This window comes from Vombatus ursinus, unplaced genomic scaffold (genome assembly GCF_900497805.2).
Source record: "Vombatus ursinus unplaced genomic scaffold, bare-nosed wombat genome assembly UNPS02001419.1, whole genome shotgun sequence".
Taxonomy (NCBI): domain Eukaryota; kingdom Metazoa; phylum Chordata; class Mammalia; order Diprotodontia; family Vombatidae; genus Vombatus; species Vombatus ursinus.
In genome coordinates this window covers 2508400-2535343 of record NW_020941197.1, presented here as the reverse complement: position 1 = coordinate 2535343, position 26944 = coordinate 2508400, and the positions used below count along the sequence as shown (strand labels likewise).

The following is a 26944-nucleotide window of genomic DNA, read 5'->3' as shown; positions in this document are numbered from 1 at the left end:
ACTTTTTAAAATAAAGAATTCCTTGAATCAATAGATTATTCTGGTCAAAACTAATTCATAATTTTGGACTCTGTGGAAGGGTTCTCAAATCAAGCTCCATGGGGTTCATGGGGTGAAAATAGTGCAAGAAGTAATTGAAACAAATGACAAAGATGACAAAAGATGGGAGTAGTCAATGTTGGAGGGGTTGTAGGAAGACAGTACACTGATGTATTGCTGGTGGAGTTATGATTTAGTGTAATCATTCTAGAAAGCAATTTGGAATTATTCAAATAAAGTGACTAAAATGTCCACACCCAAGGACATTAACAAAATGAAAGGTCTCATATTTGCCAAAATATTTACAGTGGCATCTTTTATTATGGAAAAGAATTGGAAACAGAGTAGATGCCCACTGTTTAGGAAATTGCTCAACAAATTGTTGCATGTGAATGTAATGAACCATTACCCTACTGAAAGAAAAAAAAAATAAACATGAGGAATACAGAGATGCATGGAAAGACTTGCATGAATTGATGCAAAATGAAGCAAGCAGATCCAGAAAAACAATGGGTACAATGACTGTAACAATGGAAAGAACTACAAAAGTTTTATAAATTAATGTTGCAATATTATAAAGAATAAGAACTAGAAAACACCTTACCCTGGTCCTTTGTAAAGATGGGGAGGAGGGGAGGTAGGGAGTTCACAGGTGCAGGACATTGCATATAAAGTTTGGGGGGTTTTTATGTATTGATTAATTTAATTTAATTTTTTTTCTTCTCTTTTTCTTTAAAAAAAATCTTTGTTACAAGGCTGATGGGGGTAGGAAGGATCAATACAGGGGGAAATCTAAGTGATGTAATAACAAAGATATTAAAAAATCTATTTTAAAGAAGTAAGACAAATTCAATTGAGTGGAAGGGGGAAGTAATTATAATAGTGGCCATAGATAGATATTATTAATAATGTGATCTGGTAGTCCAATTTAAAGCAATTATACTTGCTACCTAGGTGCTAAACTATTAGTTGGTAACTAAGTGTAGTTGCTATGCTGCCTCAGAGGGAGTTCATGTGTTAAAATTTTCCACAGGTCAAAATTTCAGTGCCCTGGTGGGTCCATCTTCAGAGTGTCCCACTGCCTAACAACAATTAAAGTTGACACTATCTTAATAACAATCAAAATGATTATAAATGCAAACACAAGGTGATTTTTTCAGTCTTGTTCATAGTTAGTAACAGAATAACCTTAATAGCATGGATATTGGCACCTGTGAACATTGTGGGAGGTAAAATATATAAGAAAGGGACCTGGGAAACATGTTTATGTTGTCATGTGTCTACATGAAACAAGCAATCAAAAGAAGAAATGCTGTTAATCATTTTTGCCCTCAAAACTGCAGGTGTTTGATGTTATGAAGACAAAACAGATGAACCATTGACCCTTTTCACTTTCCCATTGGCTAACTTGATGTTGTCTGGATACAAGCTTCCTTTGTGCACCTTTGGGCAGTAGCAAATTGATATTTTGCATTTTTTTATTCCTATTAGCCCATTTCCAAATTTTAAAAGTAATGATGAAACAGGAGACGTGAGAGTGTGTTTGCTATATTGCATATAGCTTGACTGGATGCCACCATTTTTACTTTTCTTGTTTGAATTTAAATCAACAAGTACTCATTAAGTGCCTACCTGAGCCAAGCATCATACTTGGATACAAAGTCAAAAATAAAATTACCCCTAGCTCTAAGGAGTTCACAAGGGAAACACATACACAGATAAGTAAATACAAATATATGTTTGTATGTATATATGTCTATAGATAGATAGCTATGTATAGAGATGTATATATAGAGTAGATATATAGCTTATATATACACATGCACACATATATTTGTATGTATGTATGTTTATATATTTGAAGTACATATAAAATAATTTCTGGGATTGGTGGGGAAGATGGTAGGAATCTAGTTTTTTAATGGTACTGATCATTGGATCTAGGACACACAATGGAATTCTCAAAGGAAAACTATAGTGCTGTGAAGTTTTAATACTTCTATCCTCAAAAGCTATTTAAAGTCCTACAAATCCACAATCCCCTAATGGATCCTAAATGTATTCAGAAAAAGGTACTCTGTCTTTCTAGTTAAAATTATAAATTAAACAAATAAAAAAAATTCCAAAAGAACATTCAAAAGTATTATATATAATCTTATAACAATATTAGAACATAGACTAAATATTAGAGGCAGCTAAGTGGCAAAATGTCTAGAGCACTAGAACTGGAGTTCAAATCCCACCTTTGATTCTTACCAGTTGTGTGACCCTGTATAGGTCATTTAACCTCTGCCTGCTTCAGTTTCCTTATCTGTAAAATGGAGATAATAATAGCACCTACCTTCCAGAGATGTTGTGAGGATCAAATGAGATAATATTTGTAAAGTGCATTATAAACCTTAAAACACTATACAGATCCCAGCTATTATTATTATTCTATTACTAATAGTGAATGTTTAAGTTTTGAATAAAGTTATGAGGCATGATGTAATAGATGGTCTTTGTACAAGTGGCTGTATTCAAAGGTTTCATTACCCTGTGGCCAAGCTGGTGATTTGTTGTTATTCAATCACTTTCAGTCATGTTAGACTCTTTGTGACCCCATTTGGGGTTTTCTTGGCAAAGATAGTGGAGTGATTTGCCATTTCCTTCTCCAGCTCATTTCACAGATGAAGAAACTGAGGCAAACAGTGTTAAGTGACTTGCCCAGGGTCATACAGATAGTAAATGTCTGAGGCTGGATTTGTACTCTGGAAGATGAGTCTTCTTGACTCCAGGCCTGGCACTCTATCCCAGCTCAGGCTGGTGATGTCCATATCCAAATTTCATTAGACTGCTTCTTAGACTACAAGGACTGAACATGAAGTGAAAAATACCTAAGTTCTAGTCCTTACTCTGGCATACTAGCTGTATGAGCCTGGGCAAGTCATTTAGCCTCTCCATAACCCAGACACAGTTATGGACAAGCTGTAACAATAGAAGATGTTTCCACACAAGAAGTCCCTCACAGAGATGAACTCACAGATCTGCACCAGAGAGAAGGGCTCTCCCTCAGACAGACACACAGACAGACTCAGAGACAGAGAAACAGAAACAGAGACACGGAGACAAAGACACAGAGAGAGAGACAGAGACAGAGACAGAGAGAGACACAGAGAGACAGAGAGATAGAGAATAGATAGATCGATAGACAGACAGACACATACACATGGTTATGCAATGAATATATGTCTAGATGAGAATAAGCATTTAAGAAAGGAAAGACCACCGGATATGACATCAGAGGACCTCGATTTAAGTTACAATTCTACCTTGGGTGAGTTACTTCAATTCTCTGATCCCCAATTTTCTCATCTATAAAATGAGGGGATGTAGTTGCACTAGATGATCCTTAATTCTGCTTCCAATTCGAACAAACACTATGATTTCATTTAACCCTACACCAACTGCTTAAAAAGTGAAAAAATCCAGTTCATGGAGAACCATGAAACTATTTTTACTATTTTTTTCATTATATTATCTCAACTAATACCTTATTTTGGTCTATAATAAGCATCTCCTAAATCTTCTGTGTTCACTAGTGTTTTGGCTTGTCTTTCTGTGTACCTCTGAGCATTATAGATGCATGTCGCTGAGGTCATGCCTCCTACACAGTTCAGACTACATATAAATCTCTCTGCGACACATACCTGAGCTATATTGAATGTCTACAGGAAGTTGGTCAGATTCCTACCCTAGCTCCTAAGAGACGGTATATGAATGACACATTTGTGTAAATCTCTCAGCGGCTGTTCCTGCTGTCCTCATTTACTTCCAGAGAAATCAGGGCAAAAGCAGACCAATGAGTAAAAATAGACAATATTTCTTGGCTGCTTCCCTGTCCCATGGTTCACCTCCATTACTGTACTGAATGCTGCTTCATCTTTCTACCACATTTTCCAACCATTTGCCAAAGTTATACCACAAACAGATTTACTCATACCACATCCCAAGGTCTTATAAAGCCCTTTAACTCAAGTTGGAATCCTGTTCTTTGAAGCAGAATGTGACTATATCCTTTTGTTCTTGATATTCTGCTAAAATCTGGAAACTATACAACCAAAAAGTTATCTATTGATTTTTGACTTTCAGAAACAACTTACTAAACTAGACACCCTTCCCAACCTAAGGTGAAAAGATGAAGTCTGTCTATTGGCTACTCCACACATTAGCATTAACCTTTCATGGATTTTACGCTTAGTCATTTAACTGGAAATAGTGCAAGCCCTATGTTTCAGGTGGGAGGCATTTAACATTCTACTTTTAAATCAAACTGCTTTACTTCCTAGTAAAATCACGCCATCCAGGTGAATAGTTGCTAATTACTTTGGAAGGAATCATAAAGAAATAGGCAATGTTTGGAGAGATTTTTATGAAAAGGTCAAATATAGAGGCAAATTTAAAACCCACAGGGAATTATCTTCTGTCTGGCAGTTAAATATAATTCCTGAGAAGGGTGTAGAAAGATGTGCAGCTGTCTGGACTGACTGACTCCTTATTCAATTTGCCTTAAATACGCTAAGGGAAGGAGGGAGGAAGGGAGGGAGGGAGGAAAGATACCCTTATCCTCTCCATGTTCCATAATTTGGTGCCAACAGAAAAAAAAAGATAGTAAATGCTACCCTCTTACCCATACTGTATATAGATGCACACTATTACCACAACAGGGTCATGGACAGATGACTATAGAGCACTGACTTGTGTGTAGAAGACTTAGACAGGAGCTATACCACTTAAACAGAGCCTGGCATTCAGAAGGGGAAGCAAAACATTGAAAACACTTCTGAAATTGAAAAGGTTTAACAACATATGGCTATTACTTTGCATTATAGTCAGGCAAAAGCAATAACACTGTAAGTTTCCTCAAACCGCCACACTCCTGATTAAGCATCATAGCTTCCTAGGAATGAGACCCAAATCTGTTTGCAGCAGCTTGCCAACTTTAATACGTCCCAAATTTACAGCACATTTTCAGGTCACACTTATTGCATTCCAATACTTCGGCTTTTTTTTTGTTAGTTTGTTTCCCTGAGTCAGAGAGGAGCTTTCAGCTCAGCATCCCTTGTAGCCAAACAAACTAAAAAAAAAAAAAATCAAAAGCCATTGCAATGTACAATCAACTCACAAATCAGCTGCCCCTGTTCCCTGCCAACCAGCACACAAAACTGTGAAAGGAGTAAGCACTTCAGAGTCATTTATGAAGGAATTCGTCCTAGAAGAAAGCCCAGTTTCCACAGCCAACTCCTTTAGCTTACCTGGTTTATTTATTTATTTAGTGCATAAGAAAAAAAAAATCCAAGCAGTCAGGTGAGTGAGTGCAGTGCTTCCTGGAGGCTGGGAAGGAGATACTGTCTTCAGTAAGCTGTGATCCTCTTTCTGGTTCTCTTCATGTGGCTGAAATAACTCAAGTGCTTTGTGTCCCAGCCGGCACTGAGAGCCACTCCAGGCTGGCGTAGAACTCTGTTTGGAAGTAAAGTGTTAAAAGAGAATTCCTGTCATTGCTTACAGTTGTTCTTCCTAAATATAGAGTTTGACACAACTCGTAATTCCATTCCCTCTAAAAGACTTGGCCATGCCAAAATCAGGGCTCAAATGTCAGCTCATAAGTGTCTAAGACAACACCTTGAGCTGTTAATTCTCTGGCCTCTTGTTTCTCACAGCTGATGCTGTATCTTTTCATGCAGTCTGAAGGGGGCATTTCAAAGTGTGAGAAACAGAAAGTTTCTAGATCTGGCTCTATAGGCAGATTGGAGTAAGTGCCCAATGTAAACATGAGCCCGAAGCACTGAAGAGGTCTAGGGAAATATTAGAAGGGCCCAGAACAAGGAAATGAGATGAAACATTCACGCAAGTGTTCTTAACTTTTTTTCTTTAATGAACTCCTTTGACAATATATTGAAATTAATGCACCCCTTATCAGAATCATTTTTGCTGCCTGCATTCTTAGTTGAAGATAATGTTAAATTTCATTTAGAGGTTAATCAAAATAAAGATTTTTTTAAACCATCCAAGATCACAGAATCATTAAAATCTATCTACAGATCCTTTAAGGGTTAAGGACCCCTGGTAGAGTAGAATGAATGCTAGCTATGGAATCAAAGAATCAGGGTTAAAACCCCAAACTACTTTTGAAATCTTGGACAAGTCATTTGACTTTCTAGGTCTCAGTTTCCTCATCTTACAGATGAGGAGATTGAATTAAATGATCCTTTCCTCTCTAAATCTATGTTCATAAAACATAGTAATTAAGTGAGTTTTCATTAGTATTGGCCATTTTGGGGTTTCCACTTACTCCTAATTCACAAAGTTGACATTTTTCACTATGCAGGATGATCCCTTAATAAATATATTTTTGAAGAAAAGGTTACAATTGGGAACAATTGGGAAAACCCATTGTAAGAGCAGATGTGTCCTTCTCTAAGAAAATCTTATAGACAAATCTGAATCTGCTAAACAAAAAATTAGAATAGGACTTTACAAAAGGATTCAGTAGCTGGTTCCTTTAAAGCATTCCTTTAAATGCACACTAGTGCATTTGAATGGAATGAAATGTCTGTCAGTTTGGTTCAGGGAATGTCTTGTTGCTCTTGTTTTGTTCTGACTTTCTATTGGGTGATCCGAAAGTCTTACTTTTTTGTAGTTTTAAGCTTGGGACACCCCATACTTCAAATATTCCCAGCCCTGTGATTTTGTGAGTGTAGGCACTCACTCCCTTCACTAATTGTAAATCATGGTCCCTCAACACCTCAAGTAGATGACCTTCATAAGTGATAGTGTCCTTAAGCTTCATCACTCTGTGGCCAAGCTGGTGATAGCCCTGGCCAAACTTAGCTAGGCTGGTCCTCAGAATAGAGACCCTCAGACCATCATTAAGCCCCCACTAAAAGCTTTTCTGGGTTGGAAAAGGCATAGCCTTTTGGAACTCATAATGAGGCCATGATAAGACATCAGAGGAGGACTTTAGTGGAGGTCTGATTAAATCAAGCTTTAGAAACCCTAACAATAATAGCCTGCATTTCTATGGTACTTCAAGGTTTACAAAGGACTTTTATGAGCCATTTCATTTGATCCTCACAACAACCCTGAGAGGAAGGCACTATCATTATCCCTATTTTATAGATGAGGAAACTGAGGCAGACAAATTAAGTGACTTTCCCAGGATCACATAGCTAGTAAATGTCTAGGGCTGGATTTGGACTCTAATCTTCCTTAATCTAGTTTCTGCATTCTGTCTACTGTGCCATCCAGCTACTCCCAAAACACACTTACTCAGTTTTGTTTGACCTTTTTTGTTTTTTGGAAGGGGATGAAGATGGTTTGGCTTGTTTTTGACAAAATTTCTGTTTGTCAGTTAAATTATAAAATAATATCTTGATTCTGTCTATTTAGATGATTTGCATGGCTTGGTTCTAGTTTTTGCCTCATTATTCAGTCTGACTCAAGTGCCCATTTAAAAAATGATTTTATCTATAAGGATTCATTTTTACATACCACTCTTCTAAAACACATTCCTGTGATGAGAGAGTTATTCCCCTGCACTTAAGAACAGCATAAAGACAGAGGCTTAATGCTTTCTCAGATGTGTTTGGCTTTTCCCATGAGAATTCAAGAGAAGCCAACTATAGAAGTGACATCACCACCCTGTGCCCCTCCAACAATATACTCAGTGCTGAGATGAGATACTTATGACTCCTAAGGTTTCATTCCTCACTTTGTACCGCTTCCCCCCAACACTCCCACCTTGCAGACCCTTGGTGATTCCACCCTATACACACACACACACACACACACACACACACACACACAGTGCACTATTAATAAAACTCACTACTATTTATCACATATGGGAGCAGATGCTCAGGCAGCATCTACCAGCACCAAGGGCTAGCCCTACATAGAGTAACCAAGGCAGTAAGAATTAAGAGGTAACAGGCAGCTAGGTGGCACAGTGGATAGAGCACAGGACCTGAGTTCAAATCTGGCCTTATTCCAAACACTTGACACTAGCTGTGTGATCCTGGGCAAGTCACTTAACCCCAATTGCCTAAAAATTAAAAAAAGAAATAATTAAGAGGTGCCAAAATGCCTTGCTGTTATTCTGATGCTCCCCTACCAGTCTGTCCCCGTGACTGAACTTATAAACATTAGAGTCACTTCTTTAGGTTGAAGTACCAACAGATCAAAATCTCATTGCTTCATAAATTTGGAGCTGGAAGAAAGCTTATAAGTCATCTAGCCTAATCTCATAACCTCATTTGTATACCTGTGGCATAGTACCACACTTTATGGACTGGAGATGGCCTCTTTAGCCATCATAGATCAAAATCAAAAGATTTATGGAATTTCTACTTTAAGTTAGAGTGAGGTGAGGTCTCCTACAAGGGCGTAAGACCAGTGTCCAGGAAATTCAGTTCAAAAAGTAAATCTGAGCCTAAGGGGCACTAGGTTTTTAGCTAGGGGTGGTCTTGTTTAAATTCTTCTGAACTTGGTTCTTGGGACAAAGAATCTCCTTCTGAAGATTTGGAGAATTCCAGCCAAGATTGTGAAATACACCATAAGGGAAAGGACAAAGAAGCTTGCATCCCCACTTTCCTCCCCGACACCATACACACCCAGGAAGAATTTTTGCTGATCCTTGACTCGGGTTATATCATTTTCTAAAAGTGACATAAAAAGTCTTAGGACTTTAAACTGAAAGATCATGGTAGAGTTCACTCTTGTTTTGAGGAGAGTATAATGCTATAATCAAGGACCTCTGCTGAATCTAAAAGGTGGAAGCAAAAAGAGATTCCTCAGCCACATAAATAGCATAACCCTGCCTGCAAGAAACCATATGTCTAGAACAGCAGTGGTCCAGCAGACACAAATAGGCCCAATAAAAGTAGCATGAGGTTGTGTTTTAAAAATGTCAGAGGCCCTACATAATCAGAAGCATAAGTTTCTGCTCCACATGTATGTTTTGGGCATGGTCACCTTGCCTACATATCACATGAACTTTTCCCATGAATATTCCCTCCTAACACATCCCTTATGTATATGTCTACATGTTCTCTCTACATGAATCTGCTCTTCCCACTAATGACACATGTATTTGTAGGATAATGCATTCCAAGTTTTTAGGGGAAAAGTTTTATTGTTACTTTTATTTCAATACTATTTCATTAAATGCCTCTGCTTTGAACTAATTGTGTCCAATAACTGACTAATAAAGGTACACATATTGATGGGGTTCATAAGTAACCACTGACTTACAGAGTACCTTAAATCCGTAGAGGCCTAGTCTGAAGGACCCATTACACAAAGTGCAGAGTGTCCTCTGGTGTTATGTTAACAATGGTCTTGAACATTGTCATTGATAATTGACATTGAGGCAGCTAGGTGGTACAGTGCATAGAGCACTAAGCTGGGAGTCTGGAAGATGAGTTCAAATTCAGTTAGGTAATTTGCCCAAATACTGGGCAAGTCACTTAACCTCTGTCCACCTCATTTCCTCAACAGTAAAATGGGGATAATCAATAGCTCCTACCTCCCCGAGTTGTTGTGAGATTCGAATGAGATATCTGTAAAATGCTTAGCATGATGCCTGGCACATAGTAGGTGCTTAATAAATGCTTGTCTCCTTCCCTCCTTGATAATGCTCATTCTTATTTTTCTTTTTTTTCCTTCTATTTTCTTTTCCCTCATATGTCTAGGTACGAGTCAATTATAAGGTTGGCACTTAGATTTATATACTAAATTTAGAAAAAGAAAATGGCCTTTGCTCACTATGCAAGAAAAACATTGTGCATTATGGATTATAACAGAGAAAAATCAATGGATATAAATATATCGTCCTTTGCTCTCTCTCCAATGTTTATAAGCTGTTAACAATTAACTGTTGGAAGCCCTTTCTTGGAGAGCACCATATTTATAGCTGATATATTTCTCATGCTCTATTTTGGGGTTGGATTTTTTTTTTGTCTGCATGTCTTCCCCCAGCACATAGTAGGTGCTAATAAATGCTTACTAACTTTCTGATGTTATTAAGAAGTTAAATTATTTGTATATGTACCATATCTCCAATTAGACTATCAGCTTCATGAGGGCAGGGACTGTGTATTACTCACACTATAGCACCCAGCACAAGAGTCTGCACACAGCAGATATTAAATATTTGGTAAAGTGCTTTTGAATTATATATCACAGCTGAAGGGATGGAAAGTCTACAACTGTGTCATAACATTAACATTAGAATATCTTACATACCTTTTTAGGCCTTTTGCTTCACAGCTGCCAAATATCACTTGACATATTTTCTTTTGTTTATAAATACACTGTGCCTTTTATGGCACTGAGAACACTCTCAGACACAGGTACGTGTTGCTTACTGGTCTGCATTTTGTGAAATGTGTATTATAGTGTACATCTGGGTGTTTTCAGACTCAAGTCAAGTGTTTTCTTCTACTCAATGACTACCCTGATCCCTCTAATTACTTGTGCCTCCTCTCCCCCATTACCTTGTGTATATTCTGTCTATGAGAGAAACTCACACATACTCCATAACTCTAAAGAGAGTTTGACAAAAATTGTTTCCCCCAAATTGAGCTCCTTGGAAGAAGGGACAGTTTTGTCTTTTTTTTTCCTTTTTCTTTTTCTCTTTGTTTCTTTCTTTTTTTTGGGTGGAGGGGGGCACATTTCCTGCAGGTTAAAAGGAGGAGAAGGGAATAAGCTTTTTTATTAGGTAATGCTGTGTGCCAGGAATGACACTAAGCATTTTCAATAAATATTATCTCATTTGATTTGTGCCTAGATGGCATTTAACAAATGATTTTTGAATAACTAAATGAATCACTCTTTTAGAGGACCATCGGTTAATTTATAGTAGAAATTTTTGTAGTAGGAAAGAAATGGAAGAGAAGTGGGTGCTCTCTTCCTCCCTTCTTTGCAGAGAAGAAGGACTACGGGTATAGAATATTATATAGCCTATGAGATACAGACCACAGAATCTGAGCAGTGGAAGATATCTCAGCATCCTTGTAGGTCAATACACACAAGAAAAGAATTCCCTACTGTAACATACTCAACAAATAGGCCATCCCTCCTATGAGCTAGTTACAAGCATAGTCTTTCCCCATTAGAATACTTTCTTTGAAGGCAGGTACTGGTTTTTGTTCGGTTTGATTTGGTTTGTTTGGGTTTTGTTTGTTTTTGGTTTGTTTTTTTTGGCCTTTCTTTCTCTCTCAACACTGAGCACAGTACCTGGACCATATCAAGAACTTAATAAATGCTTATTGACTGACTGACTGATGATGTCATTAATCCTTAAACAAGTACTCTTTGAAAAGGACCCACATGTACAAAAATATTTATAGCAGTTCTTTTTGTGGTGGCAAAGAACTGGAAATCGAGGGGATGCCCATCAACAGAGGAATGGCTGAACAAGTTGTGGTACATGAATGCAATGGAATACTATTGGGCTATAAGAAATGATGAGCAAGCAGACTTCAGAAAAATCTGGAAAGACTTGTATGCACTGATGCTGAGTGAAGTGAGCAGAACCAGGAGAATGTTGTACACAGTAACAGCCATGCTGTGCGATGACTAACTTAGTCCTTCTCAGCAATGCAAGGATCTAAGATATCTCCAAAAGTCTCATGATGGAAAATGCTATCCACATCCAAAGAAAGAACTATGGAGTTGGAATGCAGATCGAAGCATACTATTTGCTCTTTTTTTTCCTTCTGTTTTGTTTTGTTTCCTCTTTCTGGTGGTTCCTCCTATTAGTTCTAATTCTTCCTTACAACATGACTAATGTGAAAATATGTTTAATAGGAATGTATATGTATAGCCTATATCAGATTGCACACCATTAAGGGAGGGAGGAAGGGAGGGAGGGGAGAAAAATTTAAAACTCAAAAGCTTATGGAAGTGATTGTTGGTAACTCAAAATAAAAAAAAAAGTACTCTGAGTCTAAGCATCCAAACAGTTCTGAATGAATCTAATTGTCTTATCATTTAGTCCACATCTCTCCATCTTCTCCAAAAGAATACTGTGATATAATTTATTAGAAGCCTTGAAAAAATCCAGGTTAACTACATCCACAACATTCCTCTATTGTATTAATTGAGTAATCCTGTCAAAAAAAGTGAAATAAGGTCAGTTTAAAATGATACTTTTTAAAAATTGAATTTATTTTTTAATTTATGGAATAAGACAAGCATTTATATAACAGAATAAAAAAAGATGATTGCTCATGAAACTGCAAATTTATTATGTATAACTTGCTACTCCTTTTAAATATATAATAAAGTTATCATGTAAATTTTTCCCTCCCCCCCACTCACCCTAGAGATGGCACAAATATGGATATGTATATGTAAAATCATTCTATACATATTTCTATTTATCAGTTCTTTCTCTGGAAGCAGATAGCATCTTCCTTCATATTTCTTTTATAGTTAATTTAGGTATTTATAGTAGTCAATGAAATGACTCAAATGATAATTTCTTGATGAAGCCACAATGTATCTGTAATCTGTTGCCCTTTCTAGATATTCATCAACTCCTTTTATTGATCTCTTGTAAAACTTTCCAAAGAATCACAGTTAAGCTCACTGGCCCATAGTTTTCCATATTCTGTTTTCTTCTCCTTTTTGAAAATAGGGACAATATTTTACCCTTCTCCAAAACTGTGGCAACTCTATTTTCCATAATCTCTCTAATCAACCATTTGATACTCAAGTCATTTTTTGTTCTGATAATTCCAGTACAAAGGTCATTTTCCTTGACAGAGGATATATAGGCAAAATAAGATTTGAGTAGCTATTCCTTCTGTCTGTTATCAGTTACTATCATCCCATCTATGCAGGGGTATGCTGGTAAATATTTAACAACCAGCTTGGATGGGGGGGTGACTGGGGGATATACTCATAACATACTTTTAAGGTTTATCTACATTATCAATATTTTCACCATCACTTAAGCCTACACAATTAACAAAACAATAATTCAAGCCCTGCTTTGAAGTGCTTACTTATTTCTAAGGGGTAAATTAAAATTTAACAATCAGTAATCACTCCAGCACACCCCTGTATCTATGCCATGCAAAAGCACCGATCCTTTCTTTGGTCTTCTTTTTTTTCTTCTCTAAATAAGCTTTAAAAAATCATTTTTCTCCTTAGCCCTTACCACCTCAGATGATTTTGAGCTTTAGCACTCCTGATATTGTTTTTACTATGGACTGTGCTATACTCACATTCATTCTCTGTTACCTGGCCTTGCTTCCATCTCCTGTATATTCCATTTAAAAATGTAAATTGTTGGTAAATTGCCTGTGTATCCACATTGGTCTCTTTAGACATATCTCATTTTCCCCTGCTAATTGGAATTGCTTCCCTTTCTGTCTTGAGAATTTAATTCTTGAGCATCTCCTATCCCTCCTAAGCTGACTTCCTCTGTAGAATTTTAGCCCATAGAATTCTACTTTTCTTCCCTCTGAACTCTTAGAAATATGCTTTCCCAAAATCTAAGGTATATGTCATACTGTACCTGCATTTCCTCTTCTCTATCACAAACTGGAGGTGTAAGTGGTCACTTCTCCCAAAGGTTCCTATTATTTCTACTCCAGCAACCAATTATTCTCTGCTATTGAGATTCAGGTCCAGAATAGACTTTCTCCTTATTGGTTCCTCCACCTTTTGAAGGATGAAATTACAAATAGGGCAAGTCAAGACGTTATTACTGCTCTAGAGGTCCAGCAGATATCTGAATAAATTGAAGTTACCCATCACTACTATATCTCTGTGTCTCTGTGCCAGGCTTGTGATGTTTCCCAAACTCCTTATGTAGTTCTTCTTTCTGCACAGGTGGTCTATAGTATAGTCCAATGTCAAAATCACTTCTTTTCTCTCTCCACTGACTCTCAAAGGTGCTTCCTCACTATGGTTCCTGAATTTGGTCACATAAGTATGCCTTCTTAACATACAGAAAGTATATTAAAATATATTATCCCTTTTGACTCTTATGGATTGCTTGGTTTTGTCAAATTGCATTTTTTTGGACTCTTTTTACTTTAAAAATATTTGTTACAAGGGATGGTTCACTTGTAGAAGAAAGGGTGGGTGTATTTGGAAATGAAGGTGATGTAAAAACAGAAGATGTCAATAAAAAATAAGATTGTTTTATAAAAAAGGAAAATCTTTGATTATGGATGCTGAACAAACTGTAGTTTGGGAAGGTAATGGAATACTACTGCCCTATAAAAATGATAAATAGCAAGAATTTGAAGAAAAACTCTAAGACTTTTATGCAGAGACAAATGAACAGAACCAGGAGAACAATTTACATGATGACCAAATCGTGTACAGGAAAACAGTACTGGAAAGACCTGGGAACTCTATTACAGTGACCAATGAGAACTTCAGAGAACTGGTACAGAATAAGGCACACACTTTCTAGAGGCAGCCAAAGTGTTCATTTGTTTTGTTTTGCTTTGTTTTGTATTTATCTGTTAGAAGGGAGTTTTGTGGGGAATGGTAATTATCAGAAAGTGAAAGCTACGCAAAAAAGAACCTATTAAAAAAAGGTTTTTTAAAAGTCTCACTTTAATTGAATAGATTTTATTGGTATATATTATTCCAAAGTTTGAAATAAGCACTTAAGTTGTTTTTTAAATTTTTGTAGTTACATACTGTGTTGAAATTGACCCCTTTAGTTATATTTTAGCATTGTGCAAATCTATTTAAGGTTATGTTTTACTGAATTTTCTCATGAGCCAGATTTCCCACCACTGTCTATATGCCCCAAGGCAAGCTGCTTTACCTCTGTGATTCATTTCATTTCAATCCTGTAAAGCATGGAAAATCACAAGTGCCCTTCTATACTACATAGAAGGTTACTCTTATCTCTACCCCCCTCTGCAAAACTGTTTTAGTAATAATATTAATTATGTATTTGAAGATAAATGAGATAGTATACTTGAAAATATACAAGTTCCTCTCTGCAGGAAAGACATTACAGAAACCATAGGTATTAATGTTATCATTCTACATCTGGAATGGGAATGATTAGGTGTGGTCAGCATGCAACACTACAAATAACCAAGGCACCATCTGTTTGCTGTGTGTTCTCCTTCCTGTCTCCCTACTCCTGGCACTACTCTCCCATTCCTTGTTATGAATATAACACTTGCACTGGGATTTAGGGAATGTTGAATATATGCTGGCCTCATCTGCTTCCTCATTGATCCAACTGCTAGCCTTTTGCTCACCTCTGCCTTGCCTTCCACACCAGGCATTCCACTGAGTCATATGAATACAACAGAGCAAAGTAAAAAAAAAAAAGTATTAATAACTGACCGCTATACATATACTGTAGTTTCAAAATTTAAAAGGTATTTTATGTACACCAGCTCATCTAATACTCTTAGGACCATGTAAGATGGAAGTACAATGATAATGGTGCCCAACTTCTAGGTCAGGACTTCTTATCTTTTTTGTGTCATTAGAAGTCTGCTGAAGTCTATTGACCCAGTCTCAGAATATTATTTGCTATCTACATGCACATTGGAAATTAATGTGAAATTTTCAGTTAAGAGGTCAGTGAAAATAAAGTTGTAATTTTTCCCCCATCCAAGTTCACAGACACTATGAAATCTATTCACCTATTTCCTTAGGGGTCTGTAGACCCCAGATGAAGAATCCTTGTTCAAATCCTGCCTCAGACACTTTCCAGTTATATAACTCTGAGTAAGTCACTTGACCTCTCTGACTTATTAACCTCGTCTGTAAATTTGAGATAATAATAGCACCTATCTCTCAGGCTTGCTGTGAGGATCAAATGATATATGTAAAGTGGTTTACAAACTTTAAAGTATTATGTAAATGTTTATTATTATTATTATTTAATTACTTGCACCTGTCAGCCCAATTTTTGATAGGATACAAACTCCCCTTCCTAAGACTTCAGCACATGGCTCACAATCTCCCTCTCCATCCCAGTCCTTACTAACATCCTCAATACAGCTCTGGACACAGTCTCTTGTCTTGCCTGTTCTCTGACTCACTCCTGCTGAACCCACTCCAGCGGCCTTCTCATATACTCCAGTCCCTGGATCTTCTTCAAGTCTTTCACCTCAGGCCCCCTCCCCTTATCTCTTTCTCTGACTCTTCACCCTTCCTTTTTTCTCCCCTTCCCTCTCTCCTTCCCCCCTTTCCTTCCCTTCCCCCATTCCCATCCTTCCCTCCATCCTTTCTTCTTCTTCTCTTCCTTGGCCTAGATGATGCCATGGTGGAAATAGCCGAGGAGGCCACAGAGCCCGCCGAGGCAGACATCACAGGGCTGTGCCAGGACCTGTTCTCCAAAATGGCCATGTACCTAACAGGCGAGCTGATAGCCACCAGTGAAGACTATAAACTTCTGGAAAATATGAACAAACTGACTAGCTTGAAGTATCCAGAAATGAAAGATATTGCAGTAAACATAAGTAGAAACCTAAAGGACTCAAACCATAAATCTGCAGCACTTCAGCCTTATCTGGATCAGACCACTTTAACTGAGGAGCAAGTAGCAGCTCTTGAGCAGGCAGCTTACAAGTGGGATGCATATTCAAAGAAACCAGAAACAAAGTACAAGAAGTTAGAGAGGAGAGGAAAGAATTCTTTAGCACAAAGACTTTGACTACAAGAATGTTTCATAAGAGCTGAAATAAGTGGGATGGAACTTATCACTATGCTTCAATTCCTAAAAGGAAGCGGTGTTGCTGATCCAAGGAGAATGCCAGCCCCCACCTCGGGTTGGACGTGTTGCTCTGACCACCCCTTGATGTTTCCCGTAGCCCCTGGAACCTCATCTTATCATGTGCTTCATTGTGTGCCCTGGACCAAGGCTCAGAGATCGGGATCAACCCTGTTTAGAGCAGACACAGAGGCTCTCATCTCCCCGTCTCCTCCCTTCTTCCCCCTCCCCTAGGGCTCCACCTTGGACTCTGTTATGAATGTGCCCCCACCCCCTTCACAACCTGTTCTTCAACGTAAGTAATAAATGCCAATTTATGACCCTCAAAAAGAAAGCCTTCACCTCAGTTCTACCTTCACTTCCTGCCTTTAGTCTTGACCTGCTTTATAATCAGCCACTTTAATAAAGTGCTTTCTTGCCCCTTAGGGCCTTGTCGCCCTTGTCCCTCTGCTGTGCCTATGATATTAATCTCTATGAATCACTTTTCTCTGCTCCCACCTGCAAGTCACTAAATTTTGCTGACCTAGTCAGCTGCTTATTCATGTTACTTACCTTTTACTGGATCCTCAGCACAAGTCATTTTCATTCATATCTGATTGTCTCCCTACCATACTCCCCACACTTGCTGTTCCAGACCTTTTCTTTTCTCAGAGTCCTATCTCTATGTCACATCTCAGAAGATAAGTTGTCTTGTACTCTACCAAGAATATTGAGGTGACAGGTCTTGATTTCCTTCATCTGCTACTTCTTCCAAGCTTCTCTGTGTTCTTGCCCATTCTTGCTCCTCCTCTCCAATTGCAGAAGATGAAATGAACCTCCTCCTCCTTGTGAAAATGAACCCCCTTCACTTATGTCTTTCATCCCATTCCCCTCCTGTCTCTTCCAATATCTTAATTCTTTGAATATTCCATCTCTCTCTCATTTTTAGTTTCTTCTTCTTTACTGACTCTTTCCCCGCTGTTTACCCACATGTTTAAGTCTCCCTTATTAATAAATAAATAATGAACAAAAAGCCCTCCCTTAACTCAGGAAACCCTTAAGCTATTGTAGTATGCTTCTTCTCTTTGCTGTTAAACTTCTAGAAAAAAAAGAATCTATATTCTTTACTATAGTGCTTTCTCGTCACTCATTCCTATGACTCTTTCTAGTCTGTCTCCTGCACTCTACTAAAATGACTGTATACAAGGTCATCAATGACCTCTTAATTACTAAATTCAATGGCCTTTTCTCAGCTTTTGTTCCTACCGACCTTTTTGTAGCACTTGACACTTTTGGCTATCCCTCCTTTTGACATTCTTTCCTCCTGTGGCTTCCATGATGCTGCTCTATCCTGGTTCTCTCACTGCTGAGTGTCATCCTTCTCAATCTCTTGTTGGTTCTTCTTCTCCCTTTGATTTCCAAACTATCCACCAATGTGCAGTCCCGGAATGATAAAGCACACATCTCTGTGACTTTAAAAATCATCTTTCTGCAAATGTCTCCTCAGACTAAACATTCAATTCCCTTCTCTCCCCTTAGCTCCAGTCTTAAATTTCCACCTGCTTTCAGGATGTCCCAACTGACAGCATAAACAAGATGTGCTAAAAATGAAATTCCACTTGCCAATGAAATCTGCCCCTTCTCCCAATAATATTCCAAATGAAACACTACTAAACTCCCAAGAACCCAAAACCAAAGTTCCATTTTTACCTCTACTCTTTTTCTTCCCTCTCCTCTCTTCCCCACATCCAAACGGGTGCCCAATACTGTCAATTCTGTGTCTATGTTCTCTCTTCCATCTTTCCCTGTATCCCCCATGAATACTGTCACTACTCTAGTTTAGAATCTCACACTTGGACTAATCTAATAGCCTCCTAACAGGACTCTCCCCTCTTTAATCCATCTTCCAAATGATAGTCTTATCAAATTGATATTCCTAAAGAAGAGTTCTATGTCATTTCCATTCTCAAAAATCTTCAGTTACTCCCCACTTTCTATTGAATAAAACACAATCACAGTCTGGCTCTGACCTACTTTTTTGTCTTTATTTTATACTATACCATTTTATATACTGCATATTTCAGACAAACTGTACTAGTTGCATTTTTCCAAACATCCTTCACAATCCTTCCTCTGTGTTTATGCAAGACATCTCCTGTCCTGAAGCACATTCCTCTTCTTCCTTCCAAGGCCAGCAAGCATGCTATTACCTCAGTGAAGCCTTCCCACAACTGCAAGTGACCTTTCCTTCCTCAGATCTCCTTAAAGCACCTTCTTTACATCCATAGTTAGTAATTATCTCTTTTCTACATAGTATCATATTTATTTGTGAATGACTTATCCCTGCTTTTCGATTGTAAATTCCTTGAGTACAGCAACAAAGTAAATTTTCGCTTAACACAGTGCTGTGTGCAAAAGACACTTTTTTTGAAAAGTTGAATTGAATCAAATGCACAGATTTGCTTTAAGTGTGTTCATTGATGCCCTGTTCCCTACTAAGTAAAGTTCAATCTCCTATGAATGAATGAGTAAACAAACAAATGCACGAGTGAAAAAGCATTTGCTAAACACTTACAGTGCCAAGCACTGAACCTGGCAATAATGGCTCTTCACCATTTGCTACTAACTTACTTTTTCAGCTTCCTTTATATCCTTCTCCCCATATTCTTTGCTCCAGCCAACCCAGGCTACTCTCTGATCATTGCCCATATATACACAGCACTTAATTGCCTCCAGACCTTGGCTCATGTCGGTCCTTATGCCAGTGCAGGGATTAAATTGGTTGGGGGGGGAGGACAGAGAAATTAGGTGAGGAAGATAAGCCTTGACGAGGACCCTAGTTTGAGTGCAATGATATGAAGGTTGATAGCACATTCTGTGGCTTAAAGGGAATTATAAGTATTGTTATTTTCTCTCTAACAGTAGTGTCAGAAGAATGTGGTCACTTTCTAATGATTGATGTCTGATACCTAGGATTACTGTGCACTAACCCTACGAAAGGAGAATTGCTATGCAGTGAAGGAGAAAGAGGCTCTGGAAAAGACTGATGGCAAGAAGACTCAAGTTTTGTAAGCAAAAGATAGATAATCACTCTCAGTGGGTGACATCAGGGAAGGCTTCATGGAGGTAGTGGCATTGTAGTTGGCCCTTGAAGGAAGAGGAGGATTTCAAAAGGTGGACATGTATGGGGAATATGTTCTAGGAATAGGAGATGTTCTAAAAAAAATATGGAGGCATGATAGCACAGGCAGGATAGCACAGTATGTTTGAGAAACAGCACTAGTCAGTAGGTCTTTTCATTGGCCATCCCCCATGCTTGGAATATACTTCCTCTTCACCTCCACATTATAGAATCTCTCACTTTCTTCAAGATGCAGCTCAAGCACTACCTTCTGCAAGAAGTCTTTCCTCATTTCCTGAATTACTAGTGCCCTCTCTCCCTAACTACTTTAAACTTAACTACCTTGTATTTTTTGGCATGTCTGTATGTGTGTATGTATGCATACATGCATATATGTGTATATACCATATGTGTATACATGAATATGTGTACACATATACATGTGTATATACATAGATCCACATATTGTGTATAACCAAAAATATTTTAAATATACATAAAATATAGAAAGTATAGATACATAACACACATATATATTCATTTGGTAAATACTTATATATGTACATGTTATCTCCCCCAATACAATGTAAGTCCATTGAGAATAGAATTGTTCTGTGCTTTGTCATTGTATCCCTGATACTTAGCACAGTGCCTGAGATAGATATAGATAGATATAAATATCAGGCTTGTTCATTGATCGATTAATGTAATAGAGGCAGCATATCAAGAGTATTGGATTTGGAATCAGAGAACCTGGATTCTAATCCAGCCTCTCTCACATACTACCTATGTGACCTTGAGCAAATAATTTAATTTCTCTGGATGTCTGTTTCTGTATCTGCAAAATGACAGAATAAGTCTATATAGCCTCTAAAGGTCCTCCAGCTCCACATCTATGATTTTATGATCTATGATGCTATAAGAAGAGAATTCTTTTCAAGTTTAGGTTGGTCTAGGTGGCCTCCATGGTGCCTCCCAATTCAGAGACTGTCTGATTCTGTTTGTAAGAGATAAATGGAAATCAGGCTCCAAAAAGAGGTGTGTGGGGTTTAGGACTTGTTATAAAATATATACAGTCCTATGGTAATCTTGAAGTTTGATGTAAATATGTGGTAAGGGGGAATGCCTCCACTTTGTGGTAAGATTCTTTGGGCAGAAAGGTAGAAATGAAGTTTAAAAGATATTATAATAGATGTAATGGAATATATTCAGTTCGTCAACTAGAATTTATGAAGCACCTATGTGTTAGGCACTGTGCTAAGTGCCGGGATTACAAAGAAAGGCAAAAGACAGTCCTTTCCCTCAAGGAGCTGACATTCTAATGAACGAAAGAAACAGTTTGCAATAACTATATATAAACATGCTATAGACAGGATCAATTGTAGATAATCAACAGAGGGAAGAAACTAGTAGTAAAGGGGATCAGGAAAGGTTTCTTATAAAAGATGATTTTATAGCTGAGTCTTGAAGGAAGCCAGGGAAGCTAACGGGAGGAGATGAGGACATTCTGTGCTATAAGGAGTACTGAATATGAAAATTCAAAGAAGAGTGAGAATATTTATATGAATCAATCAGGATCAGAAAAACAATATACATTTTTATGACAATGTAAATGGAAAGAACTTTTTTTAAAATGAAACTGAATGTCATGTAATCGTAATGACTAAGTCTGGCCCCAAAGGAGAGATGAGAAAATGGATATGAACATTGCATATACTATCAGACTCAGCTGATGTGTTGGTTGGTTTTGCTAAATGTTTTTTTTCTTTCTCTCTTTTTTTATTCTGTATTAGGAGGGAGAAAAGGGAATAAGTATTTGTACAGTACCCACTATGTTCCAGGCACTGTGCTCAGTACTTTACAGATATTATCTCATTCTCTGTCTGAAGGATGTGAGCAAGATGCTAACTGATCAAGAGGTTACAGTAAACTCCAGTAGTAATCTTTAATTGAAGCATCAAGTGAAGTATAATAGGTCACGAGAATTTAGGAGGGATGGCATGGCTTTCCCTAAGACAAGGACAACTTTTCACAATTGATTTGGATGTAGCAGCTAACTAAAAAGAAGAAACCCTAGGATATAAGACAAATCTTAGAAAGTCTGCTGGAGAGAAGTCTTCTTGTCTGTCCTTATTCTAGGTAATCATAATCAGGATGCTGTTTAGGACCCAGAGGAATATCACAAAAGGTAAATGATTAATTTTGAGAAACACCTACATCTTTGCAAAAGGAGGTCTTCCTTATAACATGAGAATTTTATTACAAATCCTAGAAGACAAGCATAAATTTAAAAGAGTTGAATAAAATTAGTCATGCTGGGGGCAAAAACTGAGTGTCTATTTATCTGAGAGGCTTCCCTTCCCAGGGTATTCTCTCAGGCAAGTGGTTTCTTTGAAGTCATATATCATCATAGTGCTAGGAAATTCAGATGAATAGTGTCAGTGCCCACAGAAATAGCTTTAACAAATTTTATTGCTACTCACAAGGGGAGGTGGAGGACAACTGTTAGCAAATTCATTGTGTGACCCCCATTCTTGCACTGGGCAGTGCACAGTGCAGTCAAATGGTGTGGAATTCTTCAGGGCTCGAATGTGGGTATTATTTGACACAGGGCCAGTATGATACAAATGAGAGACTGCCCTGTTATCTATAGGACTAGTACAGTAAAGGCACTTTCTAAATTACCAAATGAGAAACAGGAAATTAGGAAACTTAACCTCAGTTGTGCCAATCCAGTAAGGGAATGAAAAGGGTAGAAGAATAGCTGGGACCATATAAGCCAAATAGCTTTTCACTGGCTCATAATGTTGTTGTTGTTCAATTGTGTCCAACTCTTCATGACCCCATTTGGGGTTTTCTTGACAGACATACTGAAATGTCATGTCCTTCCCCAGATCATTTTACAGATGACGAAACTGAAGCAAACAGGGTTAAGTGACTTGTCTGGGGTCATATAGCTAGTAAGTGTCTGAGGTCAGATTTGAACTCAGAAAGGTGAGTTGTCTTGACTCCAATCCTTGCACTCTATCTACTGCACCACCTAGCTGCCCCAGCTCACACTGGTTGTGCTATATCATAGAATCTCAGAGTTGGAGAAGAATTTAGAATTGCCATCTAGTCCAAACAAGAACTGCGTAGAATCACATATGCAACATACTCAACAAAATCATCTAGCCTTGTCTTAAAAATCTCTAGTGAGAGGAAACTCACCACATATTCATCTCTGCATGTGTATGCCTAGTATGAAATAGTAAAACAGGAACTGATTTTTATTTAGGCATTACAGAGGCAGAATGAGAATTCACTGGGGATGGGGGAATGTTGTGGAGAATCCATAGTCATTCAGGCTTAAGTTGATAAACTTGTTGAATTATGATCAGCATAAATTTCAGTAGAAATGCAGAAAGAAATGGTGATGGACTTAAAAGAGAAAAAAATGTCCATATGCAGATAGACTCCAAGAGAAATCATGGATAATGCAATTGAAAACAAACAAACAAACAAAAAGAATCCCACCATAATGAGCTATTATGGTGGCAGGGATGCTCAAGACACCACCCCAGAGGAAGATAATGACTTCAAAACATCTACAACCTACGCCGCAGAGATAAACACAGCTTGGGCACAAATTGAATTAGAATTGCTAGAAGAGAAGAAGCAAAAGTTTTAAAATATTTTTAAATGTTTTTATAAATGAGAATGAGAGTGCTTGTGGGAAAAAATTGGAAAAGAAATGTGACCTATGGAAGAAAGAATTGGAAAGGGAATTAACAGGTTGGTATAAGAGGTAGAAAGTTTGCCCAAGAAACAAACTCCCTGAATATTAGAATGGACCAATAAGGCATATTAGAGGCAGCAACCTAGACAAACTCTTCCATGTTCCCCTTCAAACAACTTAAAAAAAAAACTCAAAATGAATATTGGAGTGGCAGAGCCAACAAAAGGTCAGGTTTAGACATTTTCCCAACCTACGACAACTCAGGTCAGCAAGAGATGTCTGCTACAGCTGGAGTGGAGGCTGGCCCAGGGCTCACACATTGCAGCACAGGTGGCAAGCCTTGGAGGTAGCTGTGACAGCAGCAGCTTCAGGAGCTGTCAGCCCAGAGAAGATAAGAGGGTCAGACAACTGGTTGGAAAGAGATTACAGGGGACCCTTTGCTGGAACTGGGCATAACTGGCACTGATTGGCAACTCGATTGCCCATAAACAGTTCTGGGTTGTAGTTCCAGGGCAGAGAGGAGTATTTGTGGCAGGTCATAAGGCAGAGAGAAGCACTAGCAGTTCAGGCTTCAGAAGAGGGACTTGGTCACACAGTTCCTGGGTAAAAACCAGAACACAGATCAGGAAAGCAGTCACCACACCACCTTAGAAGCACCAAATACTTGCAGACCACCAGAACTAACTCTGAAAACAGCAGCACAAAAAAGCCTGAATCTTGGAACAGTGCCTTCCCACCCCAAGTGAGCAGAGCCCAATTTTAACATATAGTTCAAAGTCAAGAAATAAGTCAGAAAACTGAGCAAACAACAAAAACAGACCATCAAAATCTACTATGGTGGTTGGGAAGACCAAGATATAAACTCAGAAAAAGACAACAATATGAAAATCCATAGAACCAATGCCTCAAAGAAAAATGCTAATTGAACACAATTCCAGCAAGAATCCCTGGAAGAGTTAAAGAAAGAGATAAGAGTAGCAGAGGAAAATTGGGGAAAAAATGAGTGATTCAAAAAAATTATGAAAAGATAGTTAATATCTTTAAAAAGACACAAAACTATTAAAGAAAATTACACTTTAAAAAACAGAATTTGACTAATGGTAAAGGAAGCACAAAAATTCACCAAGTAAAGAACTTCTTAAAAATTAAAATTGGATTAGTGAATGAATTAGTTAATGATTCTATGAGACATCAAGAAACAATAAAACAAAGTCAAAAGAATGAAAAAAATTGAAGAAAATGTGAAATATGTCATCAGAAAAAAAAAACTGACCTGGAAAATAGATCAAGGAGACAGACTATAAAAATTATTAGACTATTTGAAATCCATGATTTTAAAAAAGAGCCTAGACATCCTACTTTGAGAAATTATAATGGAAAACTGCCCCAATATCTTAGATCCAGGAGGCAAAATAGAAATAGAAAGAAGCTACCAATCACCTCCTGAAAGAGAACCCAAAATGAAAACTCCCAGGAATGTTATAGCCAAATCCAGAGCTTACAGATCAAGGAGAAAAAATTGTAAGTAGCCAGAAAGAAATAATTCAAATATGGAGTCACAGTCAGGATCATACAAGATTAAGCAGCTTTCACATTAAAGAAGCCTAGGGACTGGGCATATGACATTCTGGAAGACAAAGGAGCCAGGATTACAACCAAGAATAGCCTACCCAGAAAAAAAATGAACATAATTCTTCCAGGGGGGAAATGGATACCTAATGAAATAGAGGATTTTCAAGCATTTCTGATGAAAAGACTAGAAATAAATGGAAAATTTGACATTTAATCACAAGGCTCAAGAGAAAGGTAAACATGAAAAAGAAAACATAAGAGACTCAATAAGGTTAAGCTGTTTGCATTCTAAATGGGAAGATGATACATATAATTCTGTAAGAACTTTACCATCATTCGGGAAGTTAGAAGCAGTCTACATAGATAGAAGGCACAGGTATGAGTCAATTAAGTTGAGATGATCTCAAAAAAAATTAAGAGATGAAAAGGAGGGATGCACTGGGAGAAGGGGGAAGGTAGAGGTAGAATGGGGGAAATTATCTCACATAAAAGAGGTGCTCAAGGAAGAGCTTTTACAGTAGAGAAGAAAATGGGAGGGGAGAAATGGCAGGCAATGCTTGAATCTCATTTTCACCAGAATTGGTTCAAAGAAGGAATACACATACACACATTCAGTTGGATATAGAAATCTACCTTACCCAACAGGGAAATAGGAGGAGAAGGGAATAAGAGAAAGGAAAGATCATAAAAGGAAGGGCAGGTTAAGGGAGGCAATAGTCAGAAGTAAAAGACTTTTTTTTCTGGTGAGGCAATTGGGGTTTAAGTGACTTTGCCCAGAGTCACACAGCTAGTAAGTGTTGTGTCTGAGTTCGGATTTGAACTCAGGTCCTCCTGACTCCAGGGCCAGTGTTCTACCCACTGCACCACCTAGCTGCTCCAGGAAAATAGACTTTTGATGAGGAATAGGACAAAAAGAGAGAAGACAAAAAGAAGACTAGGATGGAGGGGAAAACACAGTTAGTAATCATAACTATGAATAGCATAAGCTCACCTATAAAATGGAAGTGAATAGCAGAATGGTTTAGAAACTGGAATCCAACAATATGATGTTTACAAAAAACACCTGAAATAGAAAGACATACACAGTTTAAAAAAAAAAAAGGAGATGGAGCAGACTCTATTATGCTTCAGCTTAAGTAAAAAAGGAAGGGCTAGCAATCATGATCTCAGACAAAGCAAAAATAGACCAAATTAAAAGAGATAATCAGAAAAACTATATTTTGATAAAAGGTACCACAGACAATGAAGTAATATTAAAAAAATTTTACAGCAAGTTTCTCTGATAAAGGCCTCTTTTCCCAAATATATAGGGAACTGAGTTAAATTTATAAAAAAATAAGAACAATTCCCCAATTGAAAAAATTCTCAGGGGATATGAACAGGCAGTTTTCAGAAGAAAAAATCAAAGCTATCTATAGTAATATAAAAAAATGCTCTAAATCACTATTGATTAGAGAAAGGCAAATTAAAATAACTCAGAAGTATCACTTCACACCCATAAGAAATGACAAATGCTGGAAAGGATGAGGGAAAATAAGTACACTAATGAATCACTGGTGGAGTTGTGGACTAGTCCAAACATTCTGGAGAACAATTTGGAATTATGTCCCAAAAACTAAAAACTGTGCATACCCTTTGACCCAAGCAATACTACTACTAGATCTGTACCCTAAAGAAATCAAAGGAAAAGGATCTTTATACACAAGAATACTTATATCAAGTCTTTTTGTGGTGGCAAAGAATTAGAAATTGAGGGGATGCC

The 26944-nt window shown here is 37.7% G+C and overlaps 2 protein-coding genes across 2 annotated transcripts in view; one reads left to right on the top strand and one right to left on the bottom strand.

Annotated features, from left to right (window-relative positions):
• The window catches only part of SMPX (small muscle protein X-linked), an 86812-nt gene extending 81367 nt beyond the window's left edge, over window positions 1–5445 (bottom strand). Inside the window, exon 1 of the mRNA XM_027865972.1 lies at window positions 5334–5445. The gene's annotated coding sequence lies outside the window, so the exon portion shown is untranslated. The remainder of the gene's footprint in view (window positions 1–5333) is intronic.
• A 10894-nt stretch (window positions 5446–16339) lies between these two features.
• LOC114046202 (biogenesis of lysosome-related organelles complex 1 subunit 2-like) lies at window positions 16340–16735 on the top strand. The gene has a single exon (XM_027866452.1). It carries the CDS (start codon window positions 16343–16345, stop codon window positions 16733–16735), a length of 393 nt encoding a protein of 130 aa, XP_027722253.1. The 5' UTR covers window positions 16340–16342.
• Window positions 16736–26944: the final 10209 nt, after the last annotated feature.

Coding starts and splice junctions, on each gene's coding strand:
- LOC114046202 (XM_027866452.1), top strand. CDS start 16,343: ATGGTGGAAATAGCCGAGGAGGCCACAGAGCCCGCCGAGGCAGACATC.